Raw genomic sequence first — 21,489 nt, 5'->3', positions numbered from 1 at the left:
AATAAAGATAATATAAAGATATTTAAATAATATAATTAAATAAAATTAATTTGAAATTAATACAATTATTACAAACCTTATTATATTCATTTCAAATTGCAATAAAAAAAAATTAATTAAAACTATGATACAAAATTTAATTAAATAAAAAAAATATTTAAAATTTGTACCACAGATAAGGATTGTAATATTTATATTAATTTAAAATATTATATTTTAATATTATTAATTAAATAATATAATATATATTTGATATTTTATATTAGATAATATAAATAATATTTTTCATAATAAAGATAATATAAAGATATTGAAATAATATAATTAAATAAAATTAATTTGAAATTAATACAATTATTACAAACCTTATATATATATATATATATATATTCATTTCAAATTGCAATAAATAAAAAAAAAAATAAATTAAAACTATGATACAAAAACTAAATAAAAAAAATATTTCAAATTTGTATCAAATAATGTTCGTACTAAATAAATTCATTCTAAATTAATATAATGATTACAAACCTAACGATATTCGGTTTAAAAATTGCAATCAAATTTAGCAACAATAATATTTCATAAATGCATCAAACAAATTGATAAATAATTGTATTAAAATTACAAATGACAAATTGAACGATATGAAATTTTCCAAGTAAAGGTAACAAGTTGTTATACGATCGTTGAGACTACACTAAATTCAACAAAACAGGACAAACGTAAACGTAAACGTAAAATTAACGAATTAGTTAGAGAAATCGAAATACAAACAACATTTTCTACTCATCCCTAACGTATCCCTTCTCCCTTCTTCTCTAGGATAAAATGAAGAGTGAGAGAGAGAGAGAGAGAGAGAGAAGGGATTCGCATAGTTCAGCGTTTATTCCACGCATCAACGTAATGAACGACGATTCACAAAGCTCGTTTGCAATTCAATAAATCAACGTACATTCATTCGGAGATTTAGGGTAATCTCTGGAAACTCTCACCTCTCTCTCTCTCTCTCTCTCTCTCTCTCTCTCTCTCTCTCTCTCTCTCTCTGTCTCTTTCTGCCCTTTAAGTTAACGCATTTTATCGTTCATTTTGTCAATGAAATAGAAAAGAAGAAACAAAAATATTCGAAGAAATTGTAAAAGGAAATTCCAATGAAAGATCTGTCAGATTGTATCATAAAAAAAAGAAAGGGGTGTTTTTTTCCCCTTAATAGATTTTCAAATCGAAAATTGCAATCGTCATTGTGTGTCCAAACGTGTTCCATTTCTATTTTGAGATTTAATAATTTGCGTCGTTCTAATCGAATACACGTTACGTCAGATCAACGATAGGATTCGAAAAGATCGATTGGTTTCATTGTATGTTAAAACGTGTCGAGAAATATGTTCGAATCCATCAAACTGGATCCTGATTAGATTCTCTCTCTCTCTTCTCTCTCTCTCTTACATTATCACTCTCTCTCACTATCGATTAGTATACCAACACCTACATATGTATTAGATTCTATTAGAAATGCGTTTAACAGTTTGGAAATCAATATATTCAAGGATGTTCGATGATTGATATTTTTCATAATACTCAATTCAAATTTTCCATTAAATTCAACATATATATATATATAATACGATTAAAATTAATTTTTGGGTAATCTCGTGCAAGTATCTTTGTATGAATGATAAAAAATTAAGTTTGGATTAAATAAAATATTACAATGTTATATTTATATTCTATATTGTGTGTGTGTGTGTGTGTTAATTAAATTAGAAATTAATTAAATTCATAAATTTATTAATTTAAATAAATTATTAAAATATTTATATATATATATATATATATATATATATATATATATATATATATATATATATATATTACATTTTTTATATATTATTTTAATAAAATTTAATATATTTATTAGAATTTTTATTACAAATATTAATATATATTTAATATAATTTAATATAATATATATTAATATATTTAATATATTTATTAATTTTTAATATAAATTTAAATTAATAAAATTATATGAATCCTTATAGAAAAATTTATTGTATTATTTTGTTAAATTGTCAACACTATTAGAAAAATATAATTTAATTTAATTTTTTTTTTTTTTTACAAATAATATTACAATACAACAACAACAACAAAATAAAAAATATGTCGAAACATCGTCGATCTACTTGATAGAAGGAAAATTTAAAAAAAAAAAAAAAAAGAAAAAAAAATGGGAAGCATTACATGTAAGGAGTCTTTTCTTGAATACCACGTGAACTCCTTGAATATCAAAAAAAAAAAAAAAATAAATAAAAAAGAAAAAAGAAAGAAAAAGAGGAGACTGGCAATCGAGAGAGGCTTTGCTCGATTCTTTCGTTTTTTTTTCTCCCCATCGGCCCTTTTCTTCCGCCCCTTTCACAAAGATCTCTCTGCCAATGGCGAACGTAAAAAGCAAAGAAAAGAGGATCTCATTAAACAGTTTTTCTTTCTTTCTTTTATTCTCTCTTTTTCTATTTTTTGCTCTTTTCATATATTTTTTTTTTCTGAAACCTTTCAATACCCATCCACGACCACCACCACCACCATCACCATCACTACCCCATTCCACCTACACACGTCTCCCTTATATTGGCCTATTAAATATTGTGAACAATGAATATATTAAAATAAATCAGTACTTCTCATTTTTTCTAATTTCCTTTTTTACAAACATTTCATGCTTATTAAAAAAGAGGGATAATAAATATATAATAATAATAATAATAATAATAATAATAATAATAATAATAATAATAATAATAATAATAATAATAATAATAATAATAAAATAGATATGCTCTCATATTTGAAATATTGTGTTGAAATATTAAATTAAAATTTAATCAAAATAAATATAAAAATATATTATAAAATAATATAAATATATATATATATATATATAATAAATTATTATATTAATAAAAACATAGATAAATATAATATATAATATAAATATATATGTAATTAAAATAAATATAAAGTAAAGTAAAATAAATACAAAATAAAATAAAATAAATATATAAATTATTAAATATAAAACAAATTATTATAATAATAAAAATAATACATATATATACATATATTTAATATAAAAATAAAAATATATATCTTTAGCAATTATAATATTTATAAAAAAAAATATAATTAAAAACTTATTAATAATAATTTCAAATATTTAAACCACGCACAAATTTGAAATTATTAAATCACCAAAACCATTGACACAATTTTCTACATATATATATATATATATATATATATATCAAATATGTATCCTAAAAAACAAAATTTAAAAACAAAAAAAAAATACAAAAATACAGACAAAAAAATATGTAGAAATAAATCCTACTAGTTCAGAGTGATACACATTGAAATTTGAAAATTGAATTTGTATCGTGCCGATATATCTGACATTTCATCGTAGACTCCTACGATAGAATGCGTGTTTCCATCTCCGTGTATTTACATAAATGACTTATGGACAGAACCAAGGGTGGTGGTGGTGGTGATGGTAGTGGTATTAGCTTCGCGAATGGCCAACAGCCATTCGTCGGCTTTGACTATCTTTGATGTGACATTTTCGCGCGGGAATTCTCAAACGAGGGTGTGTAGGAGGAAAAAGGGGTGGTGATGGGGATGCTCGTTTTCCGACTAACGTTCGGTGTGAAATATCATACGATCCTCTTTCCATGGATATTCATATCCATACATATATATAAATATGGTTACATATATATACACACACACACATGTATCCTCATTCTACGTGTATGTATTTTTATATTGCAATATGTGGGAAATGACACTTATGGTTACTGTATAATACATATTATCAAAATATATTGGTGAATCTAATTTCAAAATATTTTAATACAAAAATATATCATTTTAGTTTTATTTGTTATTATTTATATTTAACAATTTTATTTAAATTTTATTTGTTTCTTATTAATTTTTAACAATTTTATTTGAATTTTATTTGAAATTTTATGTTTTATTATTAATCTAAAAAATTTTTATTCGTTTATTATTATATTTAACAATTTTATTTGCATTTTATTTGGAATTTTATTTTTTATTATTAATCTAACAATTTTATTTAAATTTTATTTGGAATTTTATGTTTTATTATTAATCTAACAATTTTTATTTAAATTTTATTTGTTTCTTATTATATTTAACAATTTTATTTGAATTTTATTTGAATTTTATTGGCAATTTTATTTTTTATTATTAATCTAACAATTTTTATTTCTTATTTGACAAATCTTCGAATAATTTGTTTCAACATTTCATTGAAAATGACATCCCCAACCCTCCTCCCCCACCCAATTTTACGTATTTTTTTTTATTTGTACAATAAAGTACTGTAAAAAAAAAAAAACCATTTTGTCTTTATTATTCTTTGAACATAAAAATGTAGTGTCAAATAAAAAAAGAAAAAAAAAAAAGAAAAAACAAATACGAGAGGAATATTTTTCGATGCAACCCCAAAAAAAAATCCAAAAGACAGGTAGGAAAAATCGAAGAGAATAGAATCGTGGAAAATAAACGTTTTTCTGGCCAGTAAAACACACACACACAAAAAAAAAGAGAAAAAAATAGAAGAAGAAAAAAAAAAGAGAAAAAAAATGAACGTAACGAGATATATATGTTTAGGAAAGAAGAGACACCACCACACGCATGATAACCTTGTAATAATTCACGTTTTCCATTCATACATGACAACTGGCATTCATCTTTCGAAGACAAACCGAATGCGACACCATAATATAGATGTGTTGTTCTCACCGATGATGATGATGATGGGGGGAAGAGAGAAAGGGGGGGAGGGAGGGAACCACCATCCTCCCACCACCCAACACCGATTTTTCATGCGTAATTAACTGTCACCGTGTAACAAGCAGAAATGAACAAGATAAAAATTCGACCTGGACTATCGTGACCTTCAAAATTGCAATTAACGTTGTAAAATAGACAGAAGAAAAAAGGAATTAGAATATAACGAGATGTGCAAGAAAATTAAAAAAAGAAGACCAATCTGACTCAATAAAAAAAAAAAGAAAAAAAAGAAAAAAAAATAATAATAATCAAGAATTAGGTGTGGTGAATCATTCTGTGATGATAAGAAACAAACGAACGAGATAAGAAATGAACAATCAATAAATTCGTAACAAATTCAAATTATATTTTTGCAATTAATGATCAAATTATTTTTGATTTATAATATATATTATATTATATTATATATAATTTGTTAATTATTATAAAAATTTGAAAAAAAAACAATACACGTAATAAATAACTTCATAAATACCGAAATATATATATATTAATAATATAATAATAATAATAATATATATAATATTAATATTATTAAAATTATATTATAATATATAATAATATAATATAATATAAAATATAATAATAAATTAATATAAAATTATATATTAATATTATATTGTAATGATAATAATAATATATATTATATAATAATATTATATTATTATTATTTAATATTATAATATTAAAATTTAACTAAATTTATATTAGAAAATTATTATTATATAATATAAATATATATATATCTCAAAGACATAATGCATAATGTGTGATAATACTATTAAACATAAATTAAAGAATGTAATATGTGATATAGTTTAACTAACTACTCATATATCACTGTTAAACAATTATTTAAAAGTTTATAATGTTATTTCAATTTATTTATATTTCTTAGTTTTAAGTATTAATAATTTTAGTATGTACCACACACACACATACACACGCACAGCTTATGTACTGATAACTATGTTTACCTCTTGTAGGATTTACTACGTATTAACCTTGTGTATTATTATGTAAATTATTTTGTTGTTTTTTTTCTGGTATAATAAATAAATAAATAATATTTGATTTATTAAGTGTGTTGAAGTTGTGCGATAAAAACAAAAAAAAAAGAACTAATCATTTTTTTTGGCAAAGCCAAAATATTTGGGTAAGACGTTTGAGGCGTGCGTTGGAAACGATTCTATCATGAGCAAAACGTTTTATCAGATAAAAATCGTGCTATCGGTCTTGGCAGATAAGGGGGAACGGTGACAGCTCGACGATGACACGAAACGAAAAACCTGGCCTAGCTACTAACTGTTAGTAGTCGTAGTGCTCTTTCTTACAAAGAAGTTACTACATACTATACGTTGTGTCTCGTAACAACGTTTATCTTTTTTATTTTATTTTCTTTTTTTTTCTCCTTCTTTCAATTCTTCTTCTTCTTCTTCTGCTGCTGCTGCTGTTTCAACAACCACAATTCATCTCGTTCCACATTTTTGTTTTCTACGTGATAGCAATTCGAATTATTAACGTGCAAGAGAAAAAATATCGTTGAACAGGTACAAATCTCATTTTGTTTTATTTTTCAAAATATCAATCGTGAAAATTATAAAATAAAATATATATATATATATATATATATATATATATATATATATATATATATATATATATATATATAATAATAGTTATAATATAATATTAATTATAAAATTAGGTAATTTTAATTATTATAATTAATTATTATATAGTTAACATAATATTAATAATAATATAATATATATTAACTATAATATAATATTAATTATAATTAGGTAATTTTAATTATTATAATTAATTATTATAGTTAACATAATATTAATAGTAATATAATATATATTAACTGTAATATTATAATATATATATATAATAGAATATAATAACAAAATAATTTAATATATATATATAAAATAATATTATTTAATAATATTTATTATATTAATATTTACTAATATTATATATTATATATAAATATTATATAGAATATTATATTATATATATATAGTAACTAGAGAACACTATAAGTATTAAGTTTCTTAATACGAATCAATAATAAATATTAAAATATATTTACAATAATTACAATTAAAATACAAAATACAAAATTAACAAGAAGAAGAAGAAGAAAAACAATGAATAATAATAAAAATATAAATTTTTCATAAAAAGATCATGGACGGCCTATATCCAAATTTGCACGACAAATTTAAATCCGAAGGTGTATGTCCAATCTGCCTTATGGAAATGGAATTAACTCCAAGATATTCTTGTGAAAATGGTCATACTATTTGTTACCGTTGCAAGCCACATTTTTATAACTGTCCTACCTGTCAATCAACTCTCAACTTAGAAATTGTACCTGGCAGAAATAATCCTCCATATCCCCCAGCACCGTCCCATTTTTTTCCACATCCTTATCCACCAGTATATCCGAATTCACCCAATCATCCTAGTGCACCACCAATGGACAACAACGAATTTTTGGATCACGAAAGAAAACATCCTTGGGGACCACCTATTCCACCTGAGGATAGTATACTTTTATCTTGTACTTATTCTTATCTTGGTTGTTGGATTAAAGTACCAGAATATCTTAAACAACTTCATGAATCGAGGTAAGAATTTAATTTTTTTATTTTATTCTAATTTTTCTTTTTTTTCTTTTTTTGGTTTTCATTTCTATGTCGTTTTGATTTCATCAAATTATACAATTTTATTCCTATTAAATTATATTTTAATTTAATTATTATTATTATTTTTTTTATATTATATTTATTAAAGTATCTAATCTAATAAAATTATATATAATTTTATTGCTTTGAAATTATATTTATTTATTTTAATTATATTTAAATTTAATTTGTATTTTTTTATATTATATTTATTAAAGTTTCTAATATAATAATAAAATTGAACAATTTTATTGCTTTTAAATTTATATTTATTTATATTAATTATATATAAATTTAATTATTATTTTTTTTTAATTATATTTATTAAAGTTTCTAATATAATAATAAAATTATATATAATTTTATTGCTTTTAAATTTATATTTATTTATTTTAATTATATTTAAATTTAATTATTAATTTTTTTATTTATATTTATTAAATTTTCGAAATTTGGTATTTTTTGACAGTGAATTTTCGAATTCCTAATTACCAATTAATAATAATAATATTAATAATAATTGATTAAATGTTAATTAATATTTTACAATTAAATATATACAAATAAATTGAATATAAATTAAAAAGAAAAAGAAAAGACTTAGATTTTTAATATAATATTATATTTATCAAACGATTCAACCTTTTGTAATTGATTTAAATTTATTTTTCATATAATAATTAATATCGTTAAATCAATAATTTTATAATAACAAAAAAAAAACAAGAAAGAAGTTTTATTTAATAACATCATTTCTCCCAATCATCATTTCATGAAGTATTACGTTGATATTTAAAAAACCCTGAGACTTTTTCGACATTTTTTACGCACTCCATAATCGAGTGCAATCATCAAAAAAATTCACCCCTCATATTTTCTCTCTCTCTCTCTCTCTCTCTCTCTCTCTCTGTCTGTCTTTTTCTCTTATTCTATCACTCTTTGTTCACATGCAACCATTTATCTTCGTTCAAAATCACTTCAGTACTCTTAACGTTAATATCACGGACGGGTAAATATTTGATAAGCCATTTTGAATAGCTGTCGATTGATATATTCCATTTTGTTCGGACGTCTACCCCTTTTTTTCTTTCATTTTTTTTTTCATTCACTCAATGATATATATATATATATAGAATTGTTAAACACTTTGAGTGCAACGTCAGTCATAAATGACTGACAGTGAACTTTCAATTCAGGCCGTGTCAGACACCTGTGCCTGACGTTCAGTTTTTCGTTTTGACACACACACGTGGCCTGTCGTTCAGCTTTTCGTTTTAATTCACGTGACCTGACGAATATAACTTTTTTTTTTCACAGATGTCAATTTCGACCACACATGGAGGAAGAACAATTGCCAACGGACTTGCGTCACGATCAAAACGATTTGATAGAATGTGGTCACAGTATAGTTGGTTGTAAAGTTAAAATGCCAATTTGGAGAAAACGTATACACGAAAATATATGCAATTACAAAGAAAAATTTGCAGCGATTAATGCAGTGATTGAAAGTATCGATTGTGTTACGATCAACAACAACGATGATGATGACGAAGAATTGGTCGAATGTAGATTTCGTGATTATGGTTGTATGGTTAGAATGCCTAGAAGAAGAAAATACACGCATGAACAAAAATGTAATTACATGAGAACCGATTGTAGTGTATTGGAAGAAGAAGAAGAAGTAAACGATCCAGAAGAATTGATTGAATGTCAATTTCGTGATTATGGTTGTAGAGTTAGAATACCTAGAAGAAGAAAATACACGCACGAACAAAAATGTAATTATCGTGTTGAACAACAACAACAACATGATTACGATAATGCACAATATTATCCTCCACATTTAGAATTAAATCCTGACGAACAGGTTGATTGTAAATGGTCCGAGTATGGTTGTCGTGTTAGACCAAAACGTTATCGTCAAACGATACACGAAGAAAAATGTAATTACAGAAGAGTAGAATGTTTTTACAAAGATTATGGTTGTAACGAATTAATCGAACCATCTAAAAGATACGTTCATGAAAAATCATGCAGTTATATGCCATACGCATAATAACATCAAATTCTTATCGAATCATTTAACAGTTGAAATAACAAGTGAGATCATTCAATTATCTTTCAAAGATAAGTTAAGATATTACGTATGTGTATTATTTGCATAACACTAACTTTGTTGTTTTTAACACGTATCGTCGCCCAGCCCAAAATTCGACTATCAGTTATATTATGGTTATATTATATTATTATATTTTATTTACCATAAATAATTTCTTTTTTCAAAATGATAAATGTGATAAGTTTTTCCAATTAAAAATACTATGACTTCAACAAGAAGATTGTCACCGTATACGGTGACGAGGCCCCCGGAGAAACATGCCCGTCTCCGGTATACGGTGCCATGGCGACGAACGTGTTAATCTGAACATCAAGATAAGATAATACGATTGAAAATAATTTCTTAAAAATATAATTAAGTAAATAATTCAACTGTTTAAATCTATGTCGTATAATTCAATTGCATTATCTAATATATACAGCTACGAGAGTATTAATTTAATAATAAAACATGTTATATATTATTTTCAATTAAAGTGTTCAATGACCTCAATATGTCAGAATGAATATTATATTTATAAATTGAATATTAACACACACACACACACACACACATACACACATGTGAAACTTTTACAAAAGAATGTGTTTCGTAATATGGTTTAGTTTTACATTGACCGTTCTTAATCTTTTTCAATGCATAACGTGAAGACGTACAAGATGAAGGGAAATATCGATTAGGTATATATGTACACAGATGTTACATATATCAACTAACACATGTTATTTACTTAATGTTTTAGAAAAAAACCGCGTTAAATATCCAGAGAGACTGATTAGAAACTTTCAATGGTCGTTTAACTCTATCCATCTCATTCACTTGCAAGCATTCATTTTCAACTGCAATATACTGTAAATAACAACTACTAAATACCTAGTAGTTCATTTGAAAACGTTAACTGACTGTTCCTATTTACACCTTTTCGAGAAACAAAAAGAACAAAAAAAAAATGATACTTCTGTGTAATTTCTCTATCCAGTAAAACTAGGTCGTAACTTTTATTTATTTGGTACACTACTTTCTAACACAGATTTATCTTTAATATATATATATATATGTATTATAACCTGCATATTACACATATACATTTGTGTTAGATTTCAAATCAAAGTAATTTTGAATATACAATTTCTATTATAACCTTTTTTCCAAATCGAATACTCAAAATATTTGTCAGACCGAATGAACAATAAAAATCATATTAATATTATTATATAATACTTATATTAATATATATATATATTTTTAATATAATATAATATTAATTTTAATTTTAATTTAATTTAATATAATAATATATATTTAATAAAAAAAATAAAAATAAAAATTTAAATACATAATATAATATAAAATAATATTATAAATTATAATAAATATTATAATTATATTATGTGTGTTGTGTGTGTGTGATAAGATACATAACAAATATAGATATAACAACTATATAATCTTGTAATAAAATCGTAATGTGGTTAAACAAATGAAATATAAATCCCATAATCAACTGAATTTATTCACTCGTCAAATATGTACTCACGATGAAAAAAGAAAAAAAAAATGAAAGTAATATTCAACTTATAAAAGTACTTAAGATAACAGCAAAGCCGATCATCGGCGAAGGTAAGACTAGGTAAGTTTAGGAACCCCATTAGCCGCGATTTCGAAGAACCTAAGGGATAATACGAGGGAGGATTATTTACTCTCATCTACCATCTTTCTCCCTTCCTCTTATCTTTCTCTATCTCACAAATACACACACACACACACACACACACACATACATACAGACAAGTACTAATATATATATATTTACACACATTTATCTGAAGAAAATAGTGAAACTTACACTACCATAAATGGGATCATCGTTGAGCATGATCGCACGAAGGCTGGGATATCCAACACCTGGAGGCTAATGGCGCCAGTTCTCCTCCTAACCATCTCATCCTCTTCTTCTTCCATCCTAACCACCCACCCACCCACCCCCTATTCTCAACCCTCCTCCTTTTCTCTTGTTAAAGCATGGCGTCATTGTTGGACCAAAAACGACACTTCTACGAGGAGCCTATATCATGCCCATTTATAACGTCGATGAGAAGCAAAATATCTTTGCCAGATATTATACGTCACGAATGTCATTAGGTTTCTTCCCCTACCCTTATAATACTCTCTCTCTCTCTCTCTCTCTCTCTCTTCTTCATTTATTTTATAATTTTATATTTTAAAATATTCACATATTAAAATAAACTATATTTTATACTTATATCTTTTTATCTTGATGAGATATATATCATTTATTTAACATAGAACATTGTATATAGGGGTATTCAATACTTCAATATTATATATATATAATTTATATATAATTAATATTATTTAAATTATTATAATTTCAATAATAAAATTATTTAATTTAAATTAATATAAATTATTATTAATTCATTTAAATTATAAATTACATATTATATATTATAATTTAAATTAATTATATATGATAATTTTAAATTATTATTATTAATTAATTTAAATTATTATAATTAAATTATAATAATTATAATATTTATTATAATTTGATATTATATATATATATAATAAAATATTATACACACATTAAATATATCCTATGAATTTAAAGCATGACAATGTAGTATTCTCTTTAAGATTCGAAACGTTGTCTAAAAGATTTTGTCCTTCACGGTCTTTACTATGTAAAACAGCCCCTATTCCCTTTTTGTCCATGGGGTCTGGACTATCGTATTTTTTTTTCTTTTCTTATTCCTTTATCAGGAAGGTTTTCAAACTTTTCTTTCTCTCTCTCTCTCTCTCTCTCTCTCTCTCGAGAAAAAAAAAAAGAGAGAAAACTAAAAAACTTTCTTATGACCATCTCAGTCTAGTCGATATTTATTTAGTAGAAAAAAGCAAGAATCTATGAGAAAGAGAGAGAAAGTAAGGGTGGGACAAAAAGGGATGCTGATTTTCCAAGATTTTTAAGAGATCAGAAAAAGTACCTATCCTTCTCTCTCTCTCTCTCTCTCATTTCTTTCCACTCCCCCTTTTTCTTTTCATACCCCCTCTCAAATACAACCCGCTTTGATCTTTGAACGTGACCTTCGAGCAACGATCGAACTATGAAAGAGTATTTTATGGTATCACATGGGTAGAGGATACCATCAAAAGTTTCATGATAACATCGTCTACTGTGTATTTTATATATTTTTTTTTTATTTAATATTCCCTGTCCCATCCACCCCCTCCATTATTTCTCATTCCTTTCTAACCCTTATTTTTACCCTTATCTATTTATTTATCTTTATTTCTATTTCTATTTTTTTTTTAAATGACGACGCAATTTATTATTTTTTATCACTGTGTGTATGACGACGTTTAAAAACATTGTATGTATGCGCGCGCATTGGTTATCTTATTGGTCAGGCTATTCGTTCATTCGACACACACACACACACACACACACACACACACACACACACACACATACACACACGATGCATTTTAAGGGAGGAAAATCTATAATTGACGGAAGTTATATGCACGTTGGATAGAAAAGAAAATAATCACGGTGGAATGCGTTTTGACTCGATCGATGTTTCAAGATTCTCCATTTTAAAAACATACTACGTCTAGTCGTGGTATAAACATTAAAGAGATAGACTACGAATATCACGAAAGAAAACAATCAGAATAATATGATGAATAATAATAATAATAATAATAATAAAAAATATTAGTAACTTAACATAACATAAGTAACTTCTGTTGCGGTTATATAGAATCTATTTTTCGTATTTACCTACTACTAGGGGTGCTCCCGTCACGCGTTGCCAATAAACACGTCTTTAAATCAACGAATTACCTTATACCGCCATTTGTTAGAATCTTATCGAACTAAATTGAGATATAAACTATCCTATCTTTCAAGTTGGATCAAACTGCTAACAGTGTGCAAAATTTGATTAAAATCGGTTCAGTAGTTTAGGAATCCATTGCGGACAAACAACGTGACACGTAATTTTTATATATATTAAGATAAGTCACCGAAACAAACGGATTTTCGATATCACTGTATAGATGAGAATTCAGTTTAGTCTTCTGTTAACTTGTTTATACAGTCAATGTTACATTTAACCGTTTTTCTTAACCACTCAAATGGATAGTAGTAAAAAGTGCATATTCGACATGTAATGCTTTAAGAATTGAAACAAGGCAATTAGCACTAAAGTGGCAACTGAAAAAATATACAGCGTATACAGTGCAGGACTGATAACTGATAGGGGCAGTCAGAAATTGGTTTTGTAAAATTCCGTTCTGGAGATACGATGTTAAAAGATGAATCACTTGAAGACACTTCGTCGAAGTATAAAATAAGATATGAACATTAGAAAAAAAAAAAAAGAAGAAGAAAAATAGTAAAAAAAAACGAAAACCACGACAACAACGAAGACAACGATGATGATGATGATGATGATGACGATGATGACGATGATAATGATGATGACGATGATGACAATGATGATAATGGAGTGAGAAAAAAGTTTCTGCATCGACGAACAGGGAGTAGTCTCATTCTTGTGAACATAGTTCGAACGACAGAGAAGAATAAAAAAAAAAAAAGAGAAAAAAAACGAGGGTAGAAAGGAAGGGATGGACGACGGCAAGTGAGTGTTGTGAGGGGTGTGTAGCAGGTAAATTGCACCCCTGGGGGGACACAACGCTGACGAGTGGCGCGAAGAGCACAACAAGGCAGAAGTCAGGAGACTTTAATTAAGACACAGGTGCGCGAGCTTCTGTGTCTCGGTTGGTTTCCGCTGACTTCGAAGCGTAAAAAAGACAAGACAAGAAAGAAAAAGAAAAAAAAAAAGAAAAGAAAAAGAACAGAAAAAGAAATAAAGAGAGAGAGTTTAACTCCTGTCCTGCTTTTATTTTCACCTACACCCCTTCCTAACCCCTTTTTATTCTATTATTATTATTTTATTTTTATATTTATTCGATATATAGTACGTCGAATCTTGGGGAAAAAAAATATCAACACGAAAGTTGTACCAAAAAAAAAAAAAAAATGGTAATTTGTATTAAATAAATAAATAAAAAAAAAAAAAAAGAATTTTTATATTATTTTCTAATAATTTATATAATAATATGATATATAAATTTATTAATATAATATATAAATTAAGATAAGAAGTTTAAAGTGTGTGTTAAATTTTAATATAATTTAATTTATATATTATATTTTATATTTTTATACAATTTTATATTTAATTTATATATAAATTAATAAATAAATTTAAAATATATTAAATTTAATTATATAAATAAAATTTATATAAATTATTTATATATTCTTTTATATATAATCAATTTATAAAATTTAATTTAATAATAATATTAAATTAATATTAAATAAATTTATAATATTATATTAATAAATTAGTCATTATTTTTAAAAATATTTATTTACCAAAAAATATCTAAACGATACGAAGTATAATGTGTTGCCTATATCCAGGAACTTATATGAAATCAAATCGTGTTCTGTTAAAGGAAACGATAAATGTGCTTGGGGATAGTAGAATCATTTGAGAAAGTGTGGATATCCGGTGTGATCGAAACGGGATACCATATCTTTGTATCGATGATATAAAAAAAAAAAAAAAACACCATACGATTTATAAAGCAATTCTAAGGAAGACCAATCCTCCCTTACATATGTATACATAGATATTTATTTGAAAAAAAAAAAAAAAAAAAACAGAATATGTATAGTAGTTCACGTGGTTTAGGATTTTCTTGAAGAAGGGAAGAAAAAAGCATGGAAAAAAAATGTCTCTAACACCTATAACACACCTATATACTATATAAACATCACATTCACATTCTCACCCTACTCTACCTATGCACCCCTCTTCTCTTAAATCTTTTTGCATCCTTCAACCGTATGAATACATGCATTAAAATGATCTTCCCAAGGAAAGTGAGTGAGTGTTGCTGATGTTGGTGTTGGTTCTGCTCGGTGTTTTATTCTTTGCCTTTTCGTACTGTGTGTCTTCTACCTAACCCTCCCCCCAATCCACCCCCAACCTATGCTGGGTATCTACCAACGTCATTATTACATGTATATAGGTTGTATAGTTATATATATCGTGTTGGGATTTTCTTGGATAGGTTGATTCGACTCTACTCGTCCATGAATTCCTCTTGCAAAAGTCGTTAGCATTTTTTGCGGCTAAATCCGAAAATCGTCCGTAGGACCCAGGACTATAAGGAGGTTGAGGATGAGGGTAAAAGTTGGGAGAGATTGAGGGAAGGGCTAAGAGGAATGGAGAAAGGACGAGCAGGTGCTTCGAAGAGCTTGATTTCCTTTTTTTTTCTTTTTTTTTTTTTTTCAAGTACTATCTCGAAATCTTGTATCCGCTTTAAAAAAAAAAAAAAAAGGTCCGTTTTTATGCCCTTTGTCCATATCGATTTTGTTTTTTTAGGGAGGATGAGAGTTTCGTTATAAAATATATGAGTGTATAGAAGTTTTGTTTTTCGTATTACGTAATCAAGAAAAATATCCTATTGCTTTTTTTAATTCAATAACAATTTACGATTTGTTTAGATTGGTTAATAATAATTGTTAGAATAATTGTTATTAATAATTATTAGTCTCGTAGAAACGAGCCCAGCCCAGACCGAAGTGAGGGACGAGCCCTAGCTTTTTCAACTGACTCAGAGAAACCGCATCCACGCCTAGCACAGGACAGAACCTACTACCATGGACAGCCCTCCCGTCCCACACCCTCCACGAGGAGGCTGAGAGTCCCGGGTTCTGTCTCAGTAGTCTTGTAAAGATGGTCGGCATGTCCTCGTTCGTCTTTTTTTTTTTTTTTTTTTTAATTTATTCCTAAAGCTCGGGACCCCGGGTTCGCTAAGCCCGTACTTGCTAAAAATAAAAAATAAAAAAAAAAATACAAAGCAAGTTCCCTGAGGAATAATACCATATTAATATATACACACACACACACATACCAACTAAGCCTTAAGCAAAACAAGGAAGTAAAATATGAAGGAATTCAACTAAACTTAGTTTGATTTACAGACTATCGTATACATATAATATAATATACCATAGAAGAGTACATATATATATATATATATGTAATCCTCGTTATAACAGAGAGTAGACAACCATAGGCATGGGACTATGATTTTCTCACATAAATATATCTAACGTAGATAAAATAGAGCCATTCGGATAACTGGATGCTGCTTTCCTTCCTTGTTTCCTTGCCTGCTGTTAAGGGCAGGACACGCGAACACCATAATTCAAGTTAACGTTACTAGTCCTTCACTACTACTACTAATACTACTACTACTACTACTATTACAAACTAGTTAAAGTTAAAGAAGAGTGAACAGGATGAGAATTATTATCTCACTGTAGTAGTATCTCAATTTTCGAAGGATATAACTATCAAACACTTGTGTGTATTCGAAACACCGAACAAAGAACAACCCTCCTTCACTCACCCCCTCCCCCCAAAACGTTTCAAATTGATGTGAAACATGCACCCAAATAGAACATGTGAGTAAATCGAATACTATGATAGAATCAAATGCACAGTCACGTACACGATTATATCATTGTAAACTAGAATTATCTATCAAAATTTGTGATATTAATCATACACAGAGAGAATTAAATAAAAAGATATTTTGTTTAAACAAATATATAAATTCACTGATTTATATCAGAACGATCTATTATATAATGTAAATAGGAAAAAATAACAAATCTATTATATAACAAAATAATATTATTCATCATTTAAATCTTATAATCCTCATGCAGATTCAAATTCGTTTATAACTATGACACATATATACATATTAAATAATAATAATTAATATATATATATATAATATACGTATTTAAATTTAATTTAAATAAAATAATAAAATGAATTCATTTGGGGGGTTCGATATTTAATTTCTTTCTGAAGACAACCCTTTTTCGAAAAAAAAAAAAAGAGGGGTGCAGGAAATGAATACATTTATAACACTAACCAGCATTCTTTGTTAGTAAAAAAAAAAGAAAAAAAAGGAAAAAAAAAGAAAAAAAAGAAGAAGAAGAAGGAGAAAGAGAAGGAATCTAATGAAACGCAAAAAAGGTGGGTTAAGGTTTATTTGTAATGCAAATAACGTTTGGGAGCCACTTTCTTAGAGTGGAAAGGAAAAATGAAAAGGCCGAAACAAAAAAAAGCAAAGAAAAGAAGAAGAAGAAGAAGAAGAACAAGACTCGTCCTATCACTCTCTCTTTCTCTCTTTCTCTCTTTCTCTCTTTCTCTTTCTCTTACTTTCTTCCTTGCTAATCCAATTTGAAATTCTTCGACAGCTTTCACTCTTCCCCTTTACCCAATCCTTTTTTTCGTTTTTTTTTTTCTTATTCCAACCAAGTCAGACAAACCCAGCACCTCTAACAAACCAACGGATCACGTTCGAGTCGACGTTTTCTTGGATACTTGCAATCTTAGCGAAAAATCCTAATTCTTCCCTCTTAATTACCTCAGGGACGCGATTGCGATCGTCAAAACGGGAAAACGTCCTGAATCCCTTATTACCAAATCGCGACACCCTACTTTCCCACCTCAAACCACCCCTCCCTACCTACCATGATACAGTATTCTTTCATCAATGATTTTTCAGTTTTATTATTCAATGAAAATTCTTCTCTTTTATTCTTTTTACAAATATTTTTGATATACGTATAATTGTTCTGAATATTACAAAAAAAAAAAAAATAAAAAAAATAACTATAACATATTTGTAATATGTTATTTAAAAAATACACTAGTTCCAAAAAAATTATTATTACAATTATATCGTAATATTAATTATATAATATTAATATAATATAATATAATATAATATAATATAATATATTGTAAATATAATATAAAATAAATATTTCAGATTTTCAGTGTCTGCGCTATGAGGCGGCACTCGAATCTAAGATGCGCTTCATCTGGCGGCGCGTAATTTTTGCTTGTTCAAACCTGGACCAAGGTGGACCACCGGTGGTACGCGCCGCCCGATGGGACAGTCTAGTGCGAGCCACCGGTGGTACAAGCCGCCCGATGAGATAGTCTAGTGCGGGCCACCGGTGGTACACGCCGGTGTGAACGTGTTAAAGTAATATATATTATATATAATATTAATATATCATGATCAGCAACACAAAATGAACATTTATATTAGCTTATTAACAATAAAATGTTTGATTACTCAGATTATTTTCACCTCGAAATCAGACATTTCATATTTAATGACCTAACCATATTGAAAATATTTAAGATTTGTTTAAAAATAATGTTCGCGCGACGAATTGTTCAAATGATTTAACAAAATGTTAATCGAACAATCATACGAAAACTAAAGAGGGGAGGTACAGAAAAGGGGGGAGGGGAGGGTTGGTAACGTGGTAAAATTAAAAGGACAATTAATAGGAGTCTCACGCGCCGGTCGTTGGTCATTTGCACGCAGCCTGCACTGACGTGTCGGCCCTTTTCATTTCTACCGGATATCATATATCGCCCTTAACTTTGGAATAAATCAAAAATTGACTTTTCAAACATATCACTGTATATAACCTTCTTCAATTTTCGAATCTTTATCTATCACAAACGACAATATCTTTTTTATTCATTTTTTTTTGTTTTTTTATTAAATAAAATCAAACAAAAGTCGGGGGGGGGGGGATTTAAAATTGGACAAAACAATTTAAGGGGGAAAAACAAATCTTTTTTTTTGTAGATAAAATGATTATTGGAAAACAATTATTATGAATTTGTATGAAACAACAGTAGAGAGGAAGGGTGGTTTCACCAAAAACAAAACAAAAAATAAAGAAAGGGTGTGAAAATTAAATAGAAAATGAAAGGAAGAATGAATTTGTTATTATTTACCATGACGATGAATGGAAAATAGAAAGAGATGGAAGATAGATATTGGAATGAGACTATTATTGTCCTCTTTCAGAACGAATGCATCGTCGGATTTAGGGAGGCTTTTGTCATATGGGAATGCTGGAAAAGCACAATGTGTGTGTGTGTGTGTGTGTGTATACTTTACCCTTTTTCTCTTTTTCTATCTAACTCTTTGATACTTTGCTACCAAAAATGAAAAAGGCACTTTTCCAACGAATAGACAAAATAAATTGACTCGTATGATGGTGGTGGTGCTGCTGCTGCTGCTGCTGATGGTGGTGGTGATGGTGATGAATAATAATAATAAACTCTGATGATGATTTTACGAGAACTTTCGCCAAATTGTCGTCAGCTTGGATAAACAAGTACCTCCCATGAAAGACAAGTAGAAAAGACAACATGAAATTTTGTTCAACCCTTTTTATACCCCAACCTTCATCTTCTCTTTCCTTCATTTCATTCTATGGATCAAAAATAAAGAAGATGAAAGAGCTTACGACAAGCTTAAGATTGTTTTCTTTCATATCTTTCTTTTCTTTCTTTATTTCTAGTTTTTTTTTGTTTTGAGAGAGGGAAGGGAAGGGGGTTGGTAATTCTATTATGAAATGGTAAAAAATTGTTGTTTTTCAATGTAAAAACGTTTGGACGATTGCCTAACGTTAAATTTGTCATATTTCATTGGTATATTTTTCTTATCTTTTCTCTTATTATTTATTTATATTAATAATAATATATATTGTATATTATTAATTATATTATTATTCATATTAATATGGTATTTATTAATTTATATAAATACTAGGGGTGCCACCCGCCACGCATTGCTGTGGCTCACAATCAGTCCGATACACACGTCTTTAAGTCAACGAATTACCTTATACCGCCATCTGTTAGAATGATATAAACTATCCTATCTTTCAAGTTGAATGAAACAGCACACAGTGTATAAAATTTCATCAAAATCAGTTCAGTAGTTTAGAAGTCCATTACCAACAAACAACGTGACACGTAATATATATATATATATATATATTAATATAAAAATAAAATACGTAAATAAATGAAAAATTATTTAATTATTAAATAACGATTTAATAAATATAATAATAAAAAAAATACATGAATTTGATGATGATTCATTCCTTCAACTAACAAACTTCATGGAACATTTTTGTAAAAAGAAATCTTATTGGTGAAATTATTCGAAGTAATGGTAACAACATCGTGAAAAAGGGCACAAAAAGTTTGGGGGAAAAGGGAAGGGACAAAAATAAAGGTCGAAAAGAATAATAGAAATGATCGGTTAGATAGAAAATGAAAAACGATTTAGTTTCGACATCGTGATTGCTTTTGGCACGATAGCAGCTGTGACTACTACTACTACTACTACTATCCTAAAATGCACTTTCCTTACACTTTTTTTCTATCTTTATCTTTTTCTCACACACACACACTTTCTGTCTCATTTTGTCCCCTCTTCAACACACATTTACAATTTGCAACCCTCCAAAACGAATTTGTATTACCCTCTATTTTTTTTTCTTTTTTTTCTGGTACCCAGTGTCCCCCAAATCATACGATAAAACCTTTCGAATGAAATTAGAACGATTAAAGTTAGACACAAAAAAAGAAAAAAGTAACTAGATTCTTCAGATTTTTACATAGCAAAGAAACAAGAAAGAAAACCCCAAAAAAAAAAAAAAAAGAAAAAGAAAAGAACAAGTCAATTTGATTATTTCGATGTTGAAAATTTGCAAATATATTCCGTGGTGACCCTTTTGTCGTAACCAATCGGTAAATCAAT

The 21,489-nt window shown here is 27.2% G+C and overlaps 2 protein-coding genes across 2 annotated transcripts in view; one reads left to right on the top strand and one right to left on the bottom strand.

Annotated features, from left to right (window-relative positions):
* The window catches only part of hwt (SH2 domain-containing adapter heavyweight), a 178,045-nt gene that overhangs the window by 112,597 nt on the left and 43,959 nt on the right, over nt 1-21,489 (bottom strand).
* On the top strand, nt 5,822-10,884 carry LOC149032441 (uncharacterized). Its single transcript, XM_089173040.1, has 3 exons — nt 5,822-6,431; nt 7,081-7,526; nt 8,901-10,884. The coding sequence occupies exons 2-3, from the start codon at nt 7,084-7,086 to the stop codon at nt 9,637-9,639; spliced, it is 1,182 nt and encodes a 393-aa protein (XP_089029166.1). The 5' UTR covers nt 5,822-6,431; nt 7,081-7,083; the 3' UTR covers nt 9,640-10,884.

The sequence above is a fragment of the Polistes dominula genome, unplaced genomic scaffold (genome assembly GCF_049000335.1).
Source record: "Polistes dominula isolate Pdom_NZ unplaced genomic scaffold, Pdom_raw_medaka contig_22, whole genome shotgun sequence".
Taxonomy (NCBI): Eukaryota; Metazoa; Arthropoda; class Insecta; order Hymenoptera; family Vespidae; genus Polistes; species Polistes dominula.
This window is presented reverse-complemented; position numbering and strand designations above follow the sequence as displayed.

Bases quoted from the DNA above. Each gene is read 5' to 3' on its own strand.
- LOC149032441 (XM_089173040.1), top strand. From the start codon at position 7,084: ATGGACGGCCTATATCCAAATTTGCACGACAAATTTAAATCCGAAGGT. The intron at 7,527-8,900 runs GTAAGAATTTAA...TTTTTTTCACAG, and splicing joins AAACAACTTCATGAATCGAG to ATGTCAATTTCGACCACACA.